At 44.1% G+C, this 16,663-nt stretch overlaps 1 protein-coding gene across 1 annotated transcript in view; it reads left to right on the forward strand.

The window, feature by feature from the left end:
• The window catches only part of LOC121277778 (doublecortin domain-containing protein 2), a 183,807-nt gene that overhangs the window by 12,726 nt on the left and 154,418 nt on the right, over positions 1-16,663 (forward strand). Inside the window, exons 2-3 of the mRNA XM_041187415.1 lie at positions 3,443-3,732; positions 7,431-7,479. Of these exons, the coding sequence (XP_041043349.1) occupies positions 3,443-3,732; positions 7,431-7,479 (339 nt within the window). The remainder of the gene's footprint in view (positions 1-3,442; positions 3,733-7,430; positions 7,480-16,663) is intronic.

Below are 16,663 nucleotides of genomic sequence, written 5' to 3' on the forward strand. Positions count from 1 at the left end.
TTGTACGGATGTGTCCTGGGCCGGCGTGTTTTCCTGCCGGCGTGATGATAAAGCTGGCATGGGAGAACGATTACGGTCAGGCCTTCCTTTGCATCCAATTAGCGGGATGCAAATGGGGTTTGCGCCGGCTTCCAGCGGGATTGGCATTCCACCATAGCAGACACCATCGGATGATCCCACTGCGCTTTCACACTGGTGTGAAAACCGACTTCTTTCCCTCACACCAAATTGCTTCCCTTCCCGTCCACTATGACGCCTGCTGCCAGCGGGACCAGACTGTTCAGCCCATTGATGGGGTGGTGGGTGGTTGGAGAGATCAGAGAGGAAGGGGAGAAGATTGTTAAAGAAGCTGGAAAGATTGGAAAGAGGGGCGTAGATCGCAGGAGAGCCATGAAAAATATCAAAAGGGCATCAGATAGTGGGGAGGGTCGAGGTTCTGTTGCTGGAAAGGTTAATAGGTTTTCTTGAAGGGAGGCTCGGGGGAAGCACTCCTGTTCCTCCAAACCCACATACAGTGCTGGAAAAACACTTAATCTGATCCATGCAGCACTCCTTGCCTTCCTTTAGCTGTTAAGTTTTCAGAGGCCTGTGATGCCCAGCATTAAAGTTGGAAGAGAGAAAATCTGAGGCATGCAGCCTCATTAAAATAATTACATGAGCAATCCACCTCTGGGAGCAGATTGGTCACTGCCCTCACACTCACTGCACTCCCCCACCACCACCCTGCCTCTGTTTAAACCGGAAGTGGGTGGGTTTGAGGTGGGCTGAGTTCACGTTTGAGATTTATTTATGTTTTTACTTCCCATCTGACCTAAAGCCTCTGATTTTTGTGGTTAAAAGCTGCACTCCCCCAACCTTGCGTGTCTCAGTAAGGATTCTGGCTAATGAGATAGACTATTGCTTTTCCCTATTCACACAGATCCCTGATCCCCTGTCCAGGATATCATGCTGTTTAGTATGGCTAGTAAATACAAATTCCAGTGAAAAAGTCCATCAAAAGTCACTGGGCTAGTGTAAGCGTAATGAACAATGAGCACCGAAATCTGAGCCATTGCCTTTTCTCTTTTATCTTCATTTCATGTTTTATTTTCAAGTAAATGTAATGTAACTCAACAGTCTTATGAAAAAATGCTCGAGTTATGATCTTGAGTCCAGGGTCATGTTTTCAGAAACGGCACTTTTGTATATCCATCTGGATGATTCATTCATAACTGAAACCATGGCTGAATTCTCAGGAGGAGATACCAATGCCTTGTCTGTTTTGGCAAAGATGATGATGATTTGGGATAGATACACTGAGACTGTAGAATGCCTTCCAGTTGAGGAGCATGGTATAGTGGACAGTAGAGAATGCCAGGAGAATATCACCTCAGCTTCATTGTCATCCATAAGGTCACTTAATGAAAGAGAGAAGTTGCGCACTTGAAAAACTTGAAGGCACACCTATGTTATAGGAGTCAGGTCAGAAATCACTTTCCATCATTATTTAGGTGCATCACATCCTCACAGTTCAAATTGGCTGAGAAAAGTTATTTCAGCGGGTGGACTGTCTCATCCAACTGCTGAGTACATTGTCCACCACCAACCTCTGTCCAACATAGAGCCCTGGCATGTTGTCAACCAGAACTCCTTAGTATCCTTGCATGACCAGCTTAACAAGATAAAAATACACTGTAATGTGTTTGAAGGTGCTATCAGCTTGTTATTTTCAAATTTATGTCACCATCTAAACCCTTTGGTGTATTCCATCCTTATGGCACTGACATGTTCCTTGATGTGGTGCAGCCTTGTTGCATGCTCCTAATTATCTATTATCCTTTTGGTTAATTAACAATGATATTGTTCCAGCAGCTCATATTTCAGAATGTCACTTTGGAGTGAAGGAGTTCTTTGTTCATATATATTGAAACTTCAGCTGATGATAATTTTATGTTGCAGCCTGGTAATTAACTGATCTCACAGCTGTAAAGCAAACTTATAGAAGTTTCATTACAGCCGTTTAGTTATAAGGCAATATGTGGTTTTAAATGTATCATTTTAAGGGAATGGGAGGCGATAGCTTAGTAATATTGTTGCTAGACTAGACCACAGATGCAGGGCAATACTCTGGGGACCCGGCTTTGAACTCAGCCATGGTAGATGGTGGAATTTGAATTCAATAAAAATCTGGAATTAAAAGTCTAATGATGACCATGAAACCATTATTGATTATTTTTGTAAAAACCCATCTTGTTCACTAATGCCCTTTAGGGAACGAAATCTGCTCTCCTTACCTGGTCTGGCCTACATGTGACCCCAGACCCACAGCAATTGTGGTTGGCTCTTAAAATTCCTTCTGAACAAGGGCAATTAGGGATGGACAATAAATGCTGGTCTTTCCAGTGACACCCACATCCTATGAATGAATATTAAAAAAAAGTCAAAACTTACCTACATATACTTTGTCACATGCAGCCACATCCTCATCACCCCAGGTTTCACCAGCTGCAGTCCTGTATAAAGTCCAATTTTTCCAAAATGTTGCTGTTTGAACCTTATCCCACACATAGCCATGCTCATTTTTTACATCTAACCCACTGAAATCCATTGGCTGTCTACTTTTTAGTTTATAAATACTGCCTTACTTAACCTCCATAACCTTCTCCAGCCCTATGGGCCAGTGTGTGCGCTCAACTCTATTGACTCTAATCTCCTAAAAATTCCTTCAATGCACATACCCCTTGCCTACCCTCGCCCCAGCCCCCAGCCATTGGACCTTGACCCTACAATCTGGAACTCCCTACTTAGAAGCTCTGTTATGCTATCTCTCTTCCAACCCGCAGTGGTCTCCTCAAAACTAACCTCTTTAGCTGTGCCCTCAGTCACTTCCTGAGGCTGTCTTGCAGTGTTCACTATATTAAAGACACTATAAGTACAAGTAGTAATGCATGTTGTAGTGCGATAGCTATGTTGCTAATGTACATGTATGTAAATAACTGACAGAAATATGCAGAGTATGTGGAGATTGTGTTTATTAGCATTTCTGAAAGGTGGTTTTTCTTGGTCATTACTGCTTTTTGTTTTAACACCATAGTAACCATTCAAGTGCATTGCTTTGAACTGATATTTGATGTACAATCATTAACCCGATCTAATGTGGCCTGGAACTGTTTCTTAAGCAAAGGTGTTTTGTGTTGTCATATTTCAAGGTTACAAATTTTCCTCCCAAGTCAGAAAAGTTTTTTTTTGGTTTAGTGATTTCTGCTTTTGTTGTTGTAGTGAGGTTAAAACTGAGGTAGCAGACAAACAAGCTGATTGGCTCCATGTTTCACATATTTTGACAGTGAGACACTATGGAGAAGACAAAATCTTGATGGTCCACACTAAACTCAGTGACTGTGAACAAAAGTGACTGCTGACATTTCTAATGTCATTGTTCTGATTGTTCTCTTTATTATTAAAGGGAATGGCCACATCATCAAGAGGAGCTCCCCTTCAGCTACCGACAGCTAAGAGTGTGATAGTTTACCGAAATGGAGATCCGTTCTTCACTGGCAGAAGGTTTCTCATCAACAAACAAGTCTCCACCTTTGACACTTTCCTTAACCAAGTCACCAAGGGCATTAATGCACCCTTTGGGGCTGTCAGGAACATCTACACCCCTAAGGAGGGACACAGAGTCTTTGACCTGGATGATCTGGAGAATGGAGCCAGCTATGTAGCAGCAGGAGTGGAAAAGTTTAAAACCTTGGAGTGAGTACTATATTGTAACATTGATACTGTTGTGGTGTAGATATCTAGACAAGTTTAGTTGGTATTATATAAGCTTGATAGTCCTTATTCCATTACATCATTGTGTTTGACAAACTCATCAGTGACAAGGTGTTGAACAGTTGCTGTGCATTATTTTAACCTATTTCTAGCCTTTTTGATAGAATGACAGAGGTTATTTTCTAATGTACTGACAAATTCTGTAAATTGTAAATTCTGTAAACTACCTGTTAGGTAATACAATAAGTTCATTGAGAAAGGACCAATATATGCTTGATTAAGAACTTATGACTAAGTTCATAACCAGATATATTAATAAATTCTGTTGGGTATGTTGAGGGTGACAATTTGTTGACCATAAATATCTCTAATTTTACAATTTCAATATTAACAACCGATACCACTCTTACTTTACCAAGACTATAGAGACAGCAATGTAAGCTTCAATTATAATCCTGCTCTCCCCTCAGGAATAGCACTGCATTCCTGAAACGTCCTCAGACATTTTACTGCCACTGATTCAATTTGCGGAGAAGCTGCCATTGAAAACCAGCTGATGCCCCATCGGTATTTAATGTTGGGATACAAGGGCAATTCAGGATGGACAATAAATGCCAGTGATGCTCACACCCCAAGGAGGAGTTAAAAACGTACCTCCAGTGCTGAGAACTTGAATTATAAGAGCCTTTCTCCTAAAACAACAAGAAAGAGACAGAGAAAGAATTTTTGTGTTTTTATATCAGTTCTTTCCTTTTCATCCCAATTACCCCACAGATGAAAATGATTTAGAAGTACTTAACATATTTACAGACCTAAGTAAGTTTGTAAAAGCATCGTTCAAGCACAGGAGTTGTTACAACAGATTGAGTAGACAGTTGTATTTTCTAAGTTCAATACTTATGCCAGAGGTGCCTAAGGAAAACCAACACATTCTCCTGACCTTGTATATCTAAATACACATGATGGGGTAGAGTTTCCGCTTTGTGCATAAGTGGTGATTTTTAATCAAGATTACGCTTGTTTTCTGAATTGATTTTTTTGCTCAAGATCCTGCTCAGACTCATATGCATATCACTCATCATAAAACCTTTTATGAAACCATGCAATTAGCCAGGGTCTTCGAATGTAATTTTGAAAAACAAAAATTTGCATTAAAATATTCTTTGATATACTTGAGAGGTAACCTGTTGCAGTTTTATTAATACAACTGAAAATAGGGTTATCACAAAATATAAGTATTTTTAATCCTTGTCCAGTTTACCAGCTTTAAGTAATATGATTTCAGCAATAGAAAACCATTTATTGGTTTCAGTAAGTCAAATATTTTTTATATAAAAACAGCTTAATTTTAAGGGCCTCCTTGGAGGCATGCAAGCAGGCACAAATAACTCAAATTCTCAAAGGCAACTAATTTGACCTGGGGCATGGCCAGCTTTCTGGGAGGAGTTGGCTTCCAGTGCAATGTTGTTCAAAACTGCAGAAATGATCAATTTGCTCTGGAAGTAATTTTCCCTTGAGATTCCTCAATTTTTTCATCTGGCTTTGTGAGAATTGTGGTAGGCCTTGTGACTCAGTAGGTAGCATATTTTCCTCTTAGCCAGAAACTCAGATTCAATTCCTACTCCGGGACTTGTTGGCCATGGAAGGAACATTCATGACGCAGCCAAACAGGTTAATAATCAACCAGCTAATCTTTCTAACATGCCCATGGCAGATGGTAAGAGTGGAAGATATTCCTGGTCAGCCATGTTTATTGCAGAGTGGTGACCCTCAAGCTATAACCACTTGTCTCTCTCTCTAAGCAGAGAGAGATGCCTAGAATCATAGAATGAATCACAGAATGGCTACAGAACAGAAGGGGGTTCTTTGGTCCATCATGTCTGTGCTGGCTCTCTGAAGGAGCAATTCACCCAGTGTCACTCCCCTGCCTTCTCACAGTAGCCCTGCATTTCTCATTTTCAGATAATAATCCAACTCCCGCTTGAATACCTCAATTGGACCTACCTCCACCACACTCTCAGACAGTGCATTCCAAATATTAACCATTAGGTGCATAAGAAAGTTTCTCCACATGTCACCATTGCTTCTTTTGTCAATTACCTTAAATCTTTGCCCTCTGGTTCTATCAATGGGAACAGTTTCTCCCATGGTCACTTGCGGAATATGGCTAATTATGGACGGACAGGTGAATTGCGCTGGGAAAAAAAAGAGTGCAGCGTAGCGGAAGCTCCATCCTTATATCTTATTGGATCAGATGAATTGCATTCTATTATACTACTGAAATATTGCTTTGTTCCACCAGCTTTAAAACAATAAATCTCATTGAAACTTACAAAATTCTTATAGGACAGGGCAGGGTAGATGGAGATAGGATGTTTCCCCTGGCTGGTAAGTCTATAACCAGAGGGCACAGTCTCAGAATAAGGGGCAGGCCATTTAAGACAGATGAGGAGGAGTTTCTTCATTCAAGGGTGGCGAATCTTTGGAATTCTCTACTCTAGAGGGCTGTGGAAGCTCAATTTCTGTCTTGAACATGCTCAATGATTAATAGATTCCTGGATACTAATGACTTCAGAGGATATGGGGATAGTGGGGGGAAAATGGCACAGAGGTAGATGATCAGCCATGATCTATTTGAATGGTGGAGCAGGCTCGACAAGCCGAATGGCCTATCCCTGCTCCTATTTTCTTAATAGCATTCATAACTTTATTGTATCAATACAATTCTTACTAAAGCTGGCCCCCTGTTTCAAATTATATAGATTTTCCTTTTCCCATCTATTTCCATTATAAAAAGAGAAAAAGAAAAAAAAAATATTTATTTTATTTTTTTTTACATCTTTTATGCTCTCCCCACCCCCACTAGAGCTATACCTTGAGTGCCCTACCATCCATTCTTAATTAGCACATTCGTTTAGATAATATCACCAACTTTAACTTTAACACCTATGTGTTCTTTTGTATTATTGTTGTTGACATCTTTTGATGATCTGCTTCTATCACTGCTTGTTTGTCCCTACAACCACGCTCCCACTCCACTTCTCTCTCTCTCTCTCTCTCTCCACCCCCCCACACACACACCTTAAACCAGCTTATATTTCAACTCTTTCTTGGACTCGAACTCAAGTTCTGTCGAAGGGTCATGAGGACTCGAAACGTCAACTCTTTTCTTCTCCGCCGATGCTGCCAGACCTGAGTTTTTCCAGGTAATTCTGTTTTTGCCCCTGTTTAAAAACCTCTTTGCAAAGAAAAAGAGCTGTTAGGCTGATTATTTGCTTGAAGTGTGATAAATAAGAGTTTTAGAAAGTATATTTCCCATAAATCCCCTACCTTGTCTTGTTTGTAAAGACAGAATGCGTTAAAGTTCTTGTGTTGGATGGAGTTCCTTGGAAATATGTTGTGAAGTCATTCTGGTTATGGGAATGCAAACTACAGAATAAAAAGGTACATAAACTGAAGTAATTCGGAAAAGAAATAATTATAATTTGCATGTTTAGGGACAGAAATCCTACAAACAAAAACTCCAAGTAAATGTTATTGAAAGGATAAAGCCTTTTTCCACAATAATATTTAAAAATAACCAATACTTGTAAAATAGGTTCAGAACTGTTGTTGGTTTCAAATTTGATTAAATCTGCCATGCTGTTTAATTTTATAAAATGCCATTTATTTTTTCTCAGTTATTTGCAAATTACAACTAAGAAGCCACAAAGAAAGACAAATGAAATGGTAAGTTTTTGCACTTGCAGTGTTTATTTGTTACAGTATTCTACTTTGGTTGTTCTTATTTACTAACTTTGTTTCCAATCCAGTATTTGCAAGCCTTCTATTAACTAACTGCCACATTGGTGCTAATTGTACGGGCAAAGGCCAGTGTTCATGCAAATGACTTTGGCTTCACATTGATGAAAACTGCTTTGTGCTGTGTGGGTGTGAACTGGTATTATGTGAGGCCACCTCCAGGAGTGAGAATCACACTGCTTCAACTTGACACTCGCATGATCGAAACACAACTCATTTAAAGGGGTAGATCTGCATCTTTACTGCCTAACTGCAAGCATTGCCTCAGCAGCATGAATAGATGAAAAATGGGCATAAAGGAATATGTGTCAATAGTAGAATCCATGTGGTTTTCTTTCATTAAAGATGAAAATCTACCCTAAAATGGCTTGGAACTTTCATCTTAACCCTTTATCTATGAGCTTTTGTTGATTGTCCTGTTGACTCTTCCTTAACATTAAAATGTTTAAAAAGAAAGAAATATTTGCACTTATTTGGCATCTTTCATAACATCAGGACATTCCAACATGCCTTATGGTCAATTAAGTATTTTTTTAAATGTAGTCACTGTTGTAATAGCAGACAATTTGCAAACAGCAAACTCCTGCAAGCAGCTATGTGATAATGGCTGGGTAATCTATTATAGTGCTGTTGCTTGAGGGATAAATATCATCCAGGTCCTGGGGGAGAACTTCCTTGTTCTGCTTCCATATAGTGCCATGAGATGCTTGACAACCAACTGTGAGGACAGATCTGCCCTCATCTTAATGTCTCATTTGAAAGGTGGCACCTCTGACAGTGTAGCAATCCCTCAGTACTGCATTCGAAGGTCGGCCTTTATTTTTGTGCTCAAGTCTCTGGAATGGACCTGACTGTCAAACTTCTGACTCAGAGGTCAGAGTGCTGCCATTGGTCCAAATCTAATACTCATTTGGGTGCTGATGTATAGGGGTCTGAAAATGTGTGTTACTCTCTCCCATTCTGGTCATTCCCCATGGTTTGGCCCTTCATGTCCAAGAGGCACAGGCTTAAATGTATATGGTGCTGAGTTTTATAGAAGCGGGTGTAATGCTTAATGGGAGAAAAGTAAGAAACTTTAAATAAGGCTGTCCAGCAGTGATAATATGCTGTGGGAGTCCTTAACAAGCTGAGAGTGGGATTTCTGCCTAGCAGTGGAAGGAAGTCCAGCTCTCGAGAGCTGCCGGTGAGCAGTGCCAGAAGAAAGTAGTGGGCATGGCTGGGACAGCAAAGAGGCCATTGGAGAAGTGTCAGGGATGCCTGACAACGTGAGTCTGGGGTTTCTTCGGCGGGGAGAGATTGGGCACCGTAGGCAGGGGTTTGGAGGAGTGGGATTTTGAGGCTGGGAGGCACAAAGTAGTTGGGGGTGCTCCTGATGCACACAGAGCACCCCTGAAAGAGGTACCTCCCCCTACTTCCTTCCCACCCTTTGTTGAAAATACAGCCTTTCCATTCTTTCCCGCCTTCCACTGCTTAGCGTAGTATGGCAATGGAGATGGATTGAGGCCCTTAATTCCTACTTAATTTGGCAGTTAAGGGCTTCAATAGGCCTAAGGAAGTGCGGCCTTCTGGTTGCCTTATTCAGCTACCATTATGTGGAACCTGGTCGGGGTGGGTGGGAAGGTGGTAGGCTAGGCAACCGTCATATTTTACCCGCCACCTGCTGAAAACACCCACAGCGGGAAGCTGTAAAACCCAGTCCATGGTGTACAAATGATTTTGCAATTCATTGGTCCTTGCTGTCCTCTCATTATTCCAGCATCATCATGGTATACAAAGATAACCTGCAGCTTCTATTCTTCACTGTCAACCATCTCCTTAGCCCCCTCTTTCTTTCCCCACCACCCGCACATCCAACAACTTGCGTGAGGAGCTGGTGGATTCCTTTGTCAATTGGATTGAGATCATTCATTCTGCTGCATCCTTCTTTCCCTTTGCCTCCATCTGGCCAAACATTCCCGTGGTTCTTACTTGCCCTAATGCTAAACCCAGACCTTTCCCTAGTTTTCCTCCAATCTCTGTTCATGCAGCCTCCAAAGCTCACAAGATCCATCTTTTGGTATCTCAAGTTTATTCCTGTTAAATTGCTGACAATCCAACTTCCCTTCCTGTCTGCCATGCTGACTGATGTTATAAATAGTCCCATCTTCTTATGTACTAATCCAGCTTACTTTTGAAACTGCCATCATCACCTTCAACTCAAAAGATCCACCCTTAACCCTCTGTCTTTGTCAATTAATGTCCCATCTCTAATCTTCTTTTCGACTCCAAAATTCTTGAATGTGTTGCACCTCCCAAATTAGTGTCCATATTTTCTGAAGCTTCTTGTTTGTCCTCTACCATTAGGTTCCTGCCCTTGCAACAAAATTGATCACACAGCTCTTACTGATGTTACAAATGCCATCCTTTGCATCTGTGGCCTTATGCATTCTTGTCTTTCTTGAGCTCTCTCCAGTCTTTGACACAGTCAACCCCATCTTCCTCCTCCTCTGTTCACTCTTACCTGCTAGCCAGAGAATCTCCTGCAATGGCTTCTATCTCCACTCCCATTTACTTCCTCTGGAGCCCCCCAGGGATCTATCCTTGGCCCCATCCTTTTTCTCATCTACATGTTATTCCTCAGTGATATCATCTAAAGATTTAGTTCCACATAGGTGCGAGCTGGTTTCACCCAGCTCCACCATCTCTCTTGATTTCCCCCCATTGCCTTTGTGTTGTTAGACTGCTTTTCCAACATTCAATCATGAATGAGTCATAATTGCCTCTCATTAAACATTGCGAAGACTGAAGCCATTGGAGTAAAAGTTCCCCGGATGTCATTTGCATTTTCAGTCCCTCTCCACTGATTTCATCCTCCTCCCCACCAGTCTTAGTCCAAACCCAACTATTTGCAATCTTTACTACGAGCTGAACTTCCAACAAAATATCCTGCCCACCACCAAGACCACTTGCTTCCACCTCAGTAACTAGCCCCCACCTCCACCCAGCTTCAGCCCAGGTGCTACTGAAGCCCTCATTGATATTTTGTAACCTCCAGACCTGACTATTCCAATGCTCTCCTGGCCAACTTCCCATCTTCCATCCTTCATCCATCTGAGTTCATTCAAAACTCTCCTGCCCATATCCAAACACGGAACAAGTCCCACTTACCCCTGGGCTTGCTGACCTATGTTGGTCCCCACTCCACCAACAGCTCAAAATTAAAATTCCCATATTCATGTTCAAATCTCTTCATAGCTTCACCCCTCCCTATCTCTGTAATCTCCAACAGCTTTACAAAAGTCCAAGAACACTGCATCCCTCCAACTCTGGTCTCCTACATTGCCTTCACTCACTATTGGCAGCTGTACATTCAGCTATCTAGACCTTAAGCTCTGGAATTTTCTGCCTAAGTCTTTCCATCTCTTCACCTCTGTCCACCTTTAGGAGCCTCCTTAACATCTACCTCTTTGACTAATTTTAATTACCCACCTCGTTTCTCCTTCTTTGGCTTAGCACCAAAACTATTTTACGATTACGCTTTGGTGAAGTGCTTTGGGGTGTTTTCCAACATTAGAAGTGCTAAATAAATGCAAATTGGTCCTGTTGTGTAAGTCAACCATATAATTTTGGCTTGCAAGCTCTGTGTGGTTCCAAGCAGGTAATAAATAGTCTGAAACTGGCACTTACTGTAGAACAAATGCCATTCAAAATAAACAAGTGATTTGTTATCACTAAAATGTACTCAGAAACTGATGTTTACTCTGCCTCCAGGATTTTTATGTAAATTGTGATCCCACAGCAGCAAATCATATTGCAAGTCATACCTAGCACAAAGGAAGATGATTGTGATTATTGGAGATCAGTCATCTCAGCTCCAGGACATCACTGCAGGAGTTCCTCAGGGTAGTGCCCTAGGCCCAACCATCTTCAGCTGCTTCATCAATGACCTTCCTTCCATCGTAAGGTCAGAAATAGGGATGTTCGCTGATGATTGTGCAATATTCAGCACCATTCGTGCCTCCTCAGATGCTGAAGCAGTCCATGTCCAAAAGCAGCAAGAACCAGACAATATCCAGGCTTGGGCTGATGAGTGGCAAGTGACATTTGTGCCACACAAGTGGCAGGCAATGATGATCTCCAACAAGAGAAAATTAACCATTGCCTCTTGATGTTCAATGGCATTACCATCACTGAGTTCCCCACTATCAACATCCTGGGGGTCACCATTGACCAGAAACTGAACTGGGACAGCCATTTAACCTAACTGGGCTAGCCATATAAATACTGTGGCTACAAGAGTAGGTCGGAGGCTAGGAATCGTGCGATGAATAACTCACCTCCTGACTCTCCAAAGCCTATCCACCATTTACAAGGCACAAGTCAGGGGTCTGATGGAATACTCTCCATTTGCCTGGATGATTGCAGCTCCCACAACACTCAAGAAGCTTGACGCTGTCCAGGACAAAGCAGCCTGCTTGACTGGCACCACATCCACAAACATTCACTCCCTCCACCACTGACGCACAGTAGCAGCAGTGTGTACCATCTACAAGATGCACTGCAGGAATTCACCAAGGCTCCTTAGGCAGCACCTTCCAAACCAATGACCACTATCATCTAGATGGACAAGGGCAGCAGATCTATGAGAACACCACCATCTGGAAGTTCGCCTCCAAGTCACTCATCATTCTGACTTGGAAATATATCGCTGTTCCTTCACTGTCGCTGGGTCAAAATCCTGGAACTCCCTTCTAACAGCACTCTGGGTGCACCTACACCAATGGACAGCAGCGGTTCAAGAAGGCAGCTCACCACCGCCTTCTCAAGGATAACTAGGGATGGGCAATAAATGCTGGCTCAGCCAGTGAAGCCCACATCCCGTGAATGAATAAAAAAAATGAAGAAAGCATCAAAATCATTGAATGATACAGCACAGAAGGAGGCCATTTGGCCCATTGTGCCTGTATTGGCTCTTTAGAAGAGCAATCCAGTTAGTCCCGCTAACATGATCTTTCCCCATAACCGTACAATTTTTTCCTTTCCAGGTATTTATCCAATTCTCTTCTGAATCTCCTGTCACCACCTCCCCTCTTCCCCTCCCAATTTCCAGCAGTGTATTTCAGTTCATAACAACTCCAAGTTTAAAAAATAACTCTTATCTCCTCTCTGGTTCTTTTGCCAATTGGTTTAAATGAAGGGCGGAATTTTTCATGCCTGCTGGCATGGGGCTTGTTTGGCAGCCTGAGCGGACAATATGGTGAGAAGGCCAAAAATCGGTTTCATGACATCGTGAAACCAGTTTGCGATTGTCTGCTCTGCCGGACAATGGTGAGTCGCATTTCCCGCCGTTGGACATCATGAACCTCGTTGTAATACATCTGCATGTCATTATAAGCCCAACTCACCAGTATCATCTGAGCACTACACCGATGTGTTCACAACAGCATTTATAAGGCATGCACTTTGCAGGCTGTACTTCGAGAGGAATTCAGTGGTGAGTAATCAGTAACATTGCGCAGTGCTTGCGAGGGTCGCCTGTTGGAGTTCAAGGTTGAGGCAAGTTATGGGGCCCAAGGGCTGCCCTGTGGTTGAGGCGTGGTGTGGGGGCAAGGGCTGCTCTGCGGTTGATGGTGGTACACATGCAAATACGGGTGGAGGGGAGGGAAGCGGCTTTGCATTAGGGAAACTTTGTATAAAGTAACCGTTGCTCTGAATCTGAGACAGTTCAGATGCAGCCACATTGACACGTGTGGAGTGGGCCTCTAGCTTATCTGCCCACTCAAGCAATGCAGAGACATCAAAGTGCCACCAAGTGCTAGGGAGCTTTTCACCCCTCGGGCACAGACTGCAAACTAATGAGTGTTTTAGTCGACTGCAGAAAAGTTGGATGACTGGATACGTTGTACAATCTCTTTGCTAAAACTGGCCATGGAGCAGTCACTGGTGGAGACGCTCACAGCCCCTTGCAATGTCATCATCCCGGTTTGGACCATTCTCTCCCATAGTTCAAGCTAACAGTGCAGCCTTGCAGTGTGGGTTAGGAGAATGCCTGCACCTGAGCTGAGAGCACAGCATGCTGTCCAGTGGGCAAAGCTGCTGCCAGTTGGTCAGGTGGTATGGGCAGATGAAAATGGGGCTTCAGGCAGCCATGCAGCGCACTAATCTCTGGCCATCCAAGTGGTGGCCAGCACACTCCGGGATGCGTTACGGGGCATTCAGACTTAACCAAGAGAGGCTCTTAGAACATCCAAGCTAACCCACACGTCTCTATCTTTCATCCTGCAGGAGGAGTACATCAGGAGCATGCAGCCTGGTGAACTAGCTGGATGCCTCTTGGTGTACAGAGAGTAGAGACAATAGAGAAGATAGTGATGGGAGTGCCTGGCTGCACAGAGGGAGAAGCAGCACCCTCGGGAAGAAGGGGCAACTGGGGCTCCCACACACGCTGCTGAAGAGCCTCAGTAAGACATTGTTGGTCGGTGCCTAGCTAGACCCAGGGTCTATGGACGCCACCTTTCATTCCAGCAGATGACCAAGAACCAGTATTACCTAAGACTGTGCATGTCTGGGGAACTGGCCAGTCACATCTGCCACCTGCTGCAGGAGTTGGTGCCATGGGGACATGGAGGGCATCCACTGCCAGTGGCTGTGAAAGTGACTGCAGCGCTCAATTTCTATGCTCCTTTCAGGGCTCCACAGGTAACCTCTGTGGGATATCACAAGCCTCCATATGCAAATACATCCATGAGGTCACGGATGCCATCTTTGTGAAGGCACACAACTTTGTACATTTCGCCTAGGCCAGGAAAGCCAGGATGCAAAAGCGATTGGATTTGCCCAGATCTCAGGTTTCCCACAGGTGCAGGGGCAATTGGCTGCACTCACCTGATGCTAAGATCTCCGGTGCAATATGCAGTCAACTATGTCAACCACAATGTTCAGCTGGTGTGCGACCACCACTAAGGTATCCTGAAAGTCTGCGCTTGGTTTCCAGGGGGTATCAACGACTGCTACATTCTCAGTCGGTCACAGATCCCTGACGTCTTCCAGGGTCCACAGAAGCTGCAGGGATGCCCCCTAGGGTAAAATGGCTACCCACAGAGGACGTGGCTGATGCCACCTGTGCGGTGGCCTCAGACTGCAGTAGAGCGAAGGTATAATGAGGCTTTTCCTGCAACTCACAACTTGGTGCAGCAGACCATCGGGATGCTGAAAATGTGGTTCCGGTGCCTGGACCGGACTGATGGAGCCCTGCAATATAGTCCACAGAGGGTGTCACACATTGTCGCCGCCTGCTGTATCCTTTATAACCTGACGCTGTAACGGCGAGAGAAGCTGGCTGAGGAGATGGAGGAGCTGGACATCTCCTATGAGGAAGATGTCAATGGAGATAAGGGTGAGGAGGTTCTTGAAGGCGGTGATGATGGCAATGAGGCCCTCACACTGGCCAGACGAAGCAGGCACACTCGGGAGGCCATCATAGCTGCTAGATTTATGGAGGGTGATGACAACATGCAGTGAGGTGTCCCCATAGATTCTCACATTGCATCTGTGAATGTTTGACTCCAGTCTGCCTATGGCAGCACACATACCTTTTGTGATAAGGCTCCTGACATGGAGATGCAGTGGAGGCCCTAATAGTCGCTCGATCACAGGAGAATGATGACGACATGCAGTGAGGACATTCCATAGATCTTCACATGGCCTCTGAAAATGTCTGATACCTGTCTGGCTGAGGGTTGCTTACTTGCGCTCTGTGATCAGGGTCATATCATGGAGACACAGCCATGAAACTTTAAATGCACCTGATCCTTTGTCTGCCTTCAGCACCTGAGCCCTTCAGGGGAACAGCATCACTGGTCACGGATGGGAGCCAGCCTCACCTTTAAAGTGCTGAGAGCGCACAGAGAGAATGATGGAACTCTTTGATGCCTGCCCATGACATTCTGGCAGCAATGACAAGCACTATCGAGGTGCAGACATCAGTAATGTGTCCATGGAGTGTGAGGCCAGACCATCACTTTGGCCTGAAGTCTGCACAAAGCACAGGGAAGAAGCCCTGGACTGAGACACCTGCCTTTATCTTGTGCAGAAAGGTTTCACATCTGAGTGACATGAACTCTGCTGATCAGAACAAGGAGACATAGGCACATTGGCATTCTTGGGAGTTGATTGACAATAGTGAACATTTTGTACAAATGATTAACACTCATGCCCAGGCAATGCAGCTACATCTTTTTAACCTTCATAACCCTGCCGCTGTATCTCAGTACTCTCTGGACATCCACAGGGGAGGTGGAGGCAACCTGCTGACTGCTACACTCTGTCCGTGATGTCCTTGGTGGGTGTCCTCTGGTGGGCCAAGACCTAGAGGGCCCTGGCCTGCTTTTGGGGTCCTGCTGTGTGGCAGTGGCACCCCACTTGGCCTCTGGAGCTGGAGCTGTTGGGGTCACAGGAAGTGGGGATTCAGATGGGCCAGATATTTCCAGAGTTACCTGGGTAGATGGCCCCGGGGTGTGCACCTGCTTATCCTCCTCCCTATGGACGTGTCATTAAACCTGGGTGGTTGCAGTCTTCTTGACTCTCAGGGCCATATCTTCTTTGTAGCGGTCATGGGCTGGAAGCACTGAGAGGTGTGCGTGAGGCTGCATCTTAAATATGGCACCTGGCATGATGAAGTGGCGAGGTGATGGGATGGCGGGCGAATGAGAGCCCGCCCACCATGGGAGTGGCGTGTTTCCTGGGATTGCATAGTTAATGAGGCAGGATTGGGATGATATTGTCAAAAGCTGCCATTCTGATGGGTGAGACATCCTTTTTCCCACTCGCTACTGCACTTCGTGCAAATCTGGGATTATTCCGCCCTGTGAGTTTTCTTCTTGTCAATCCTCCTGCTAGTGGAATCAGTTTCTCACTATCTGCTCCATCAAAACCTCTCAACTCTATTAACCTTAACCTTAACCTTACAAATTTCATGTTGTTGACAAATCATTTGCCCTACCAATAAACCACCAAAGCATTGGGAAGGTCTCCAGTTTCTCAGCATTTGAATGTGTTAAACTCCTCTAGTATAGGTATGATTCCTACTGGTGAATTTCTGATCTTGGCTGTGTTGTCATGGGGGGGTCCTGAC

The sequence above is a fragment of the Carcharodon carcharias genome, chromosome 5 (genome assembly GCF_017639515.1).
Source record: "Carcharodon carcharias isolate sCarCar2 chromosome 5, sCarCar2.pri, whole genome shotgun sequence".
Taxonomy (NCBI): domain Eukaryota; kingdom Metazoa; phylum Chordata; class Chondrichthyes; order Lamniformes; family Lamnidae; genus Carcharodon; species Carcharodon carcharias.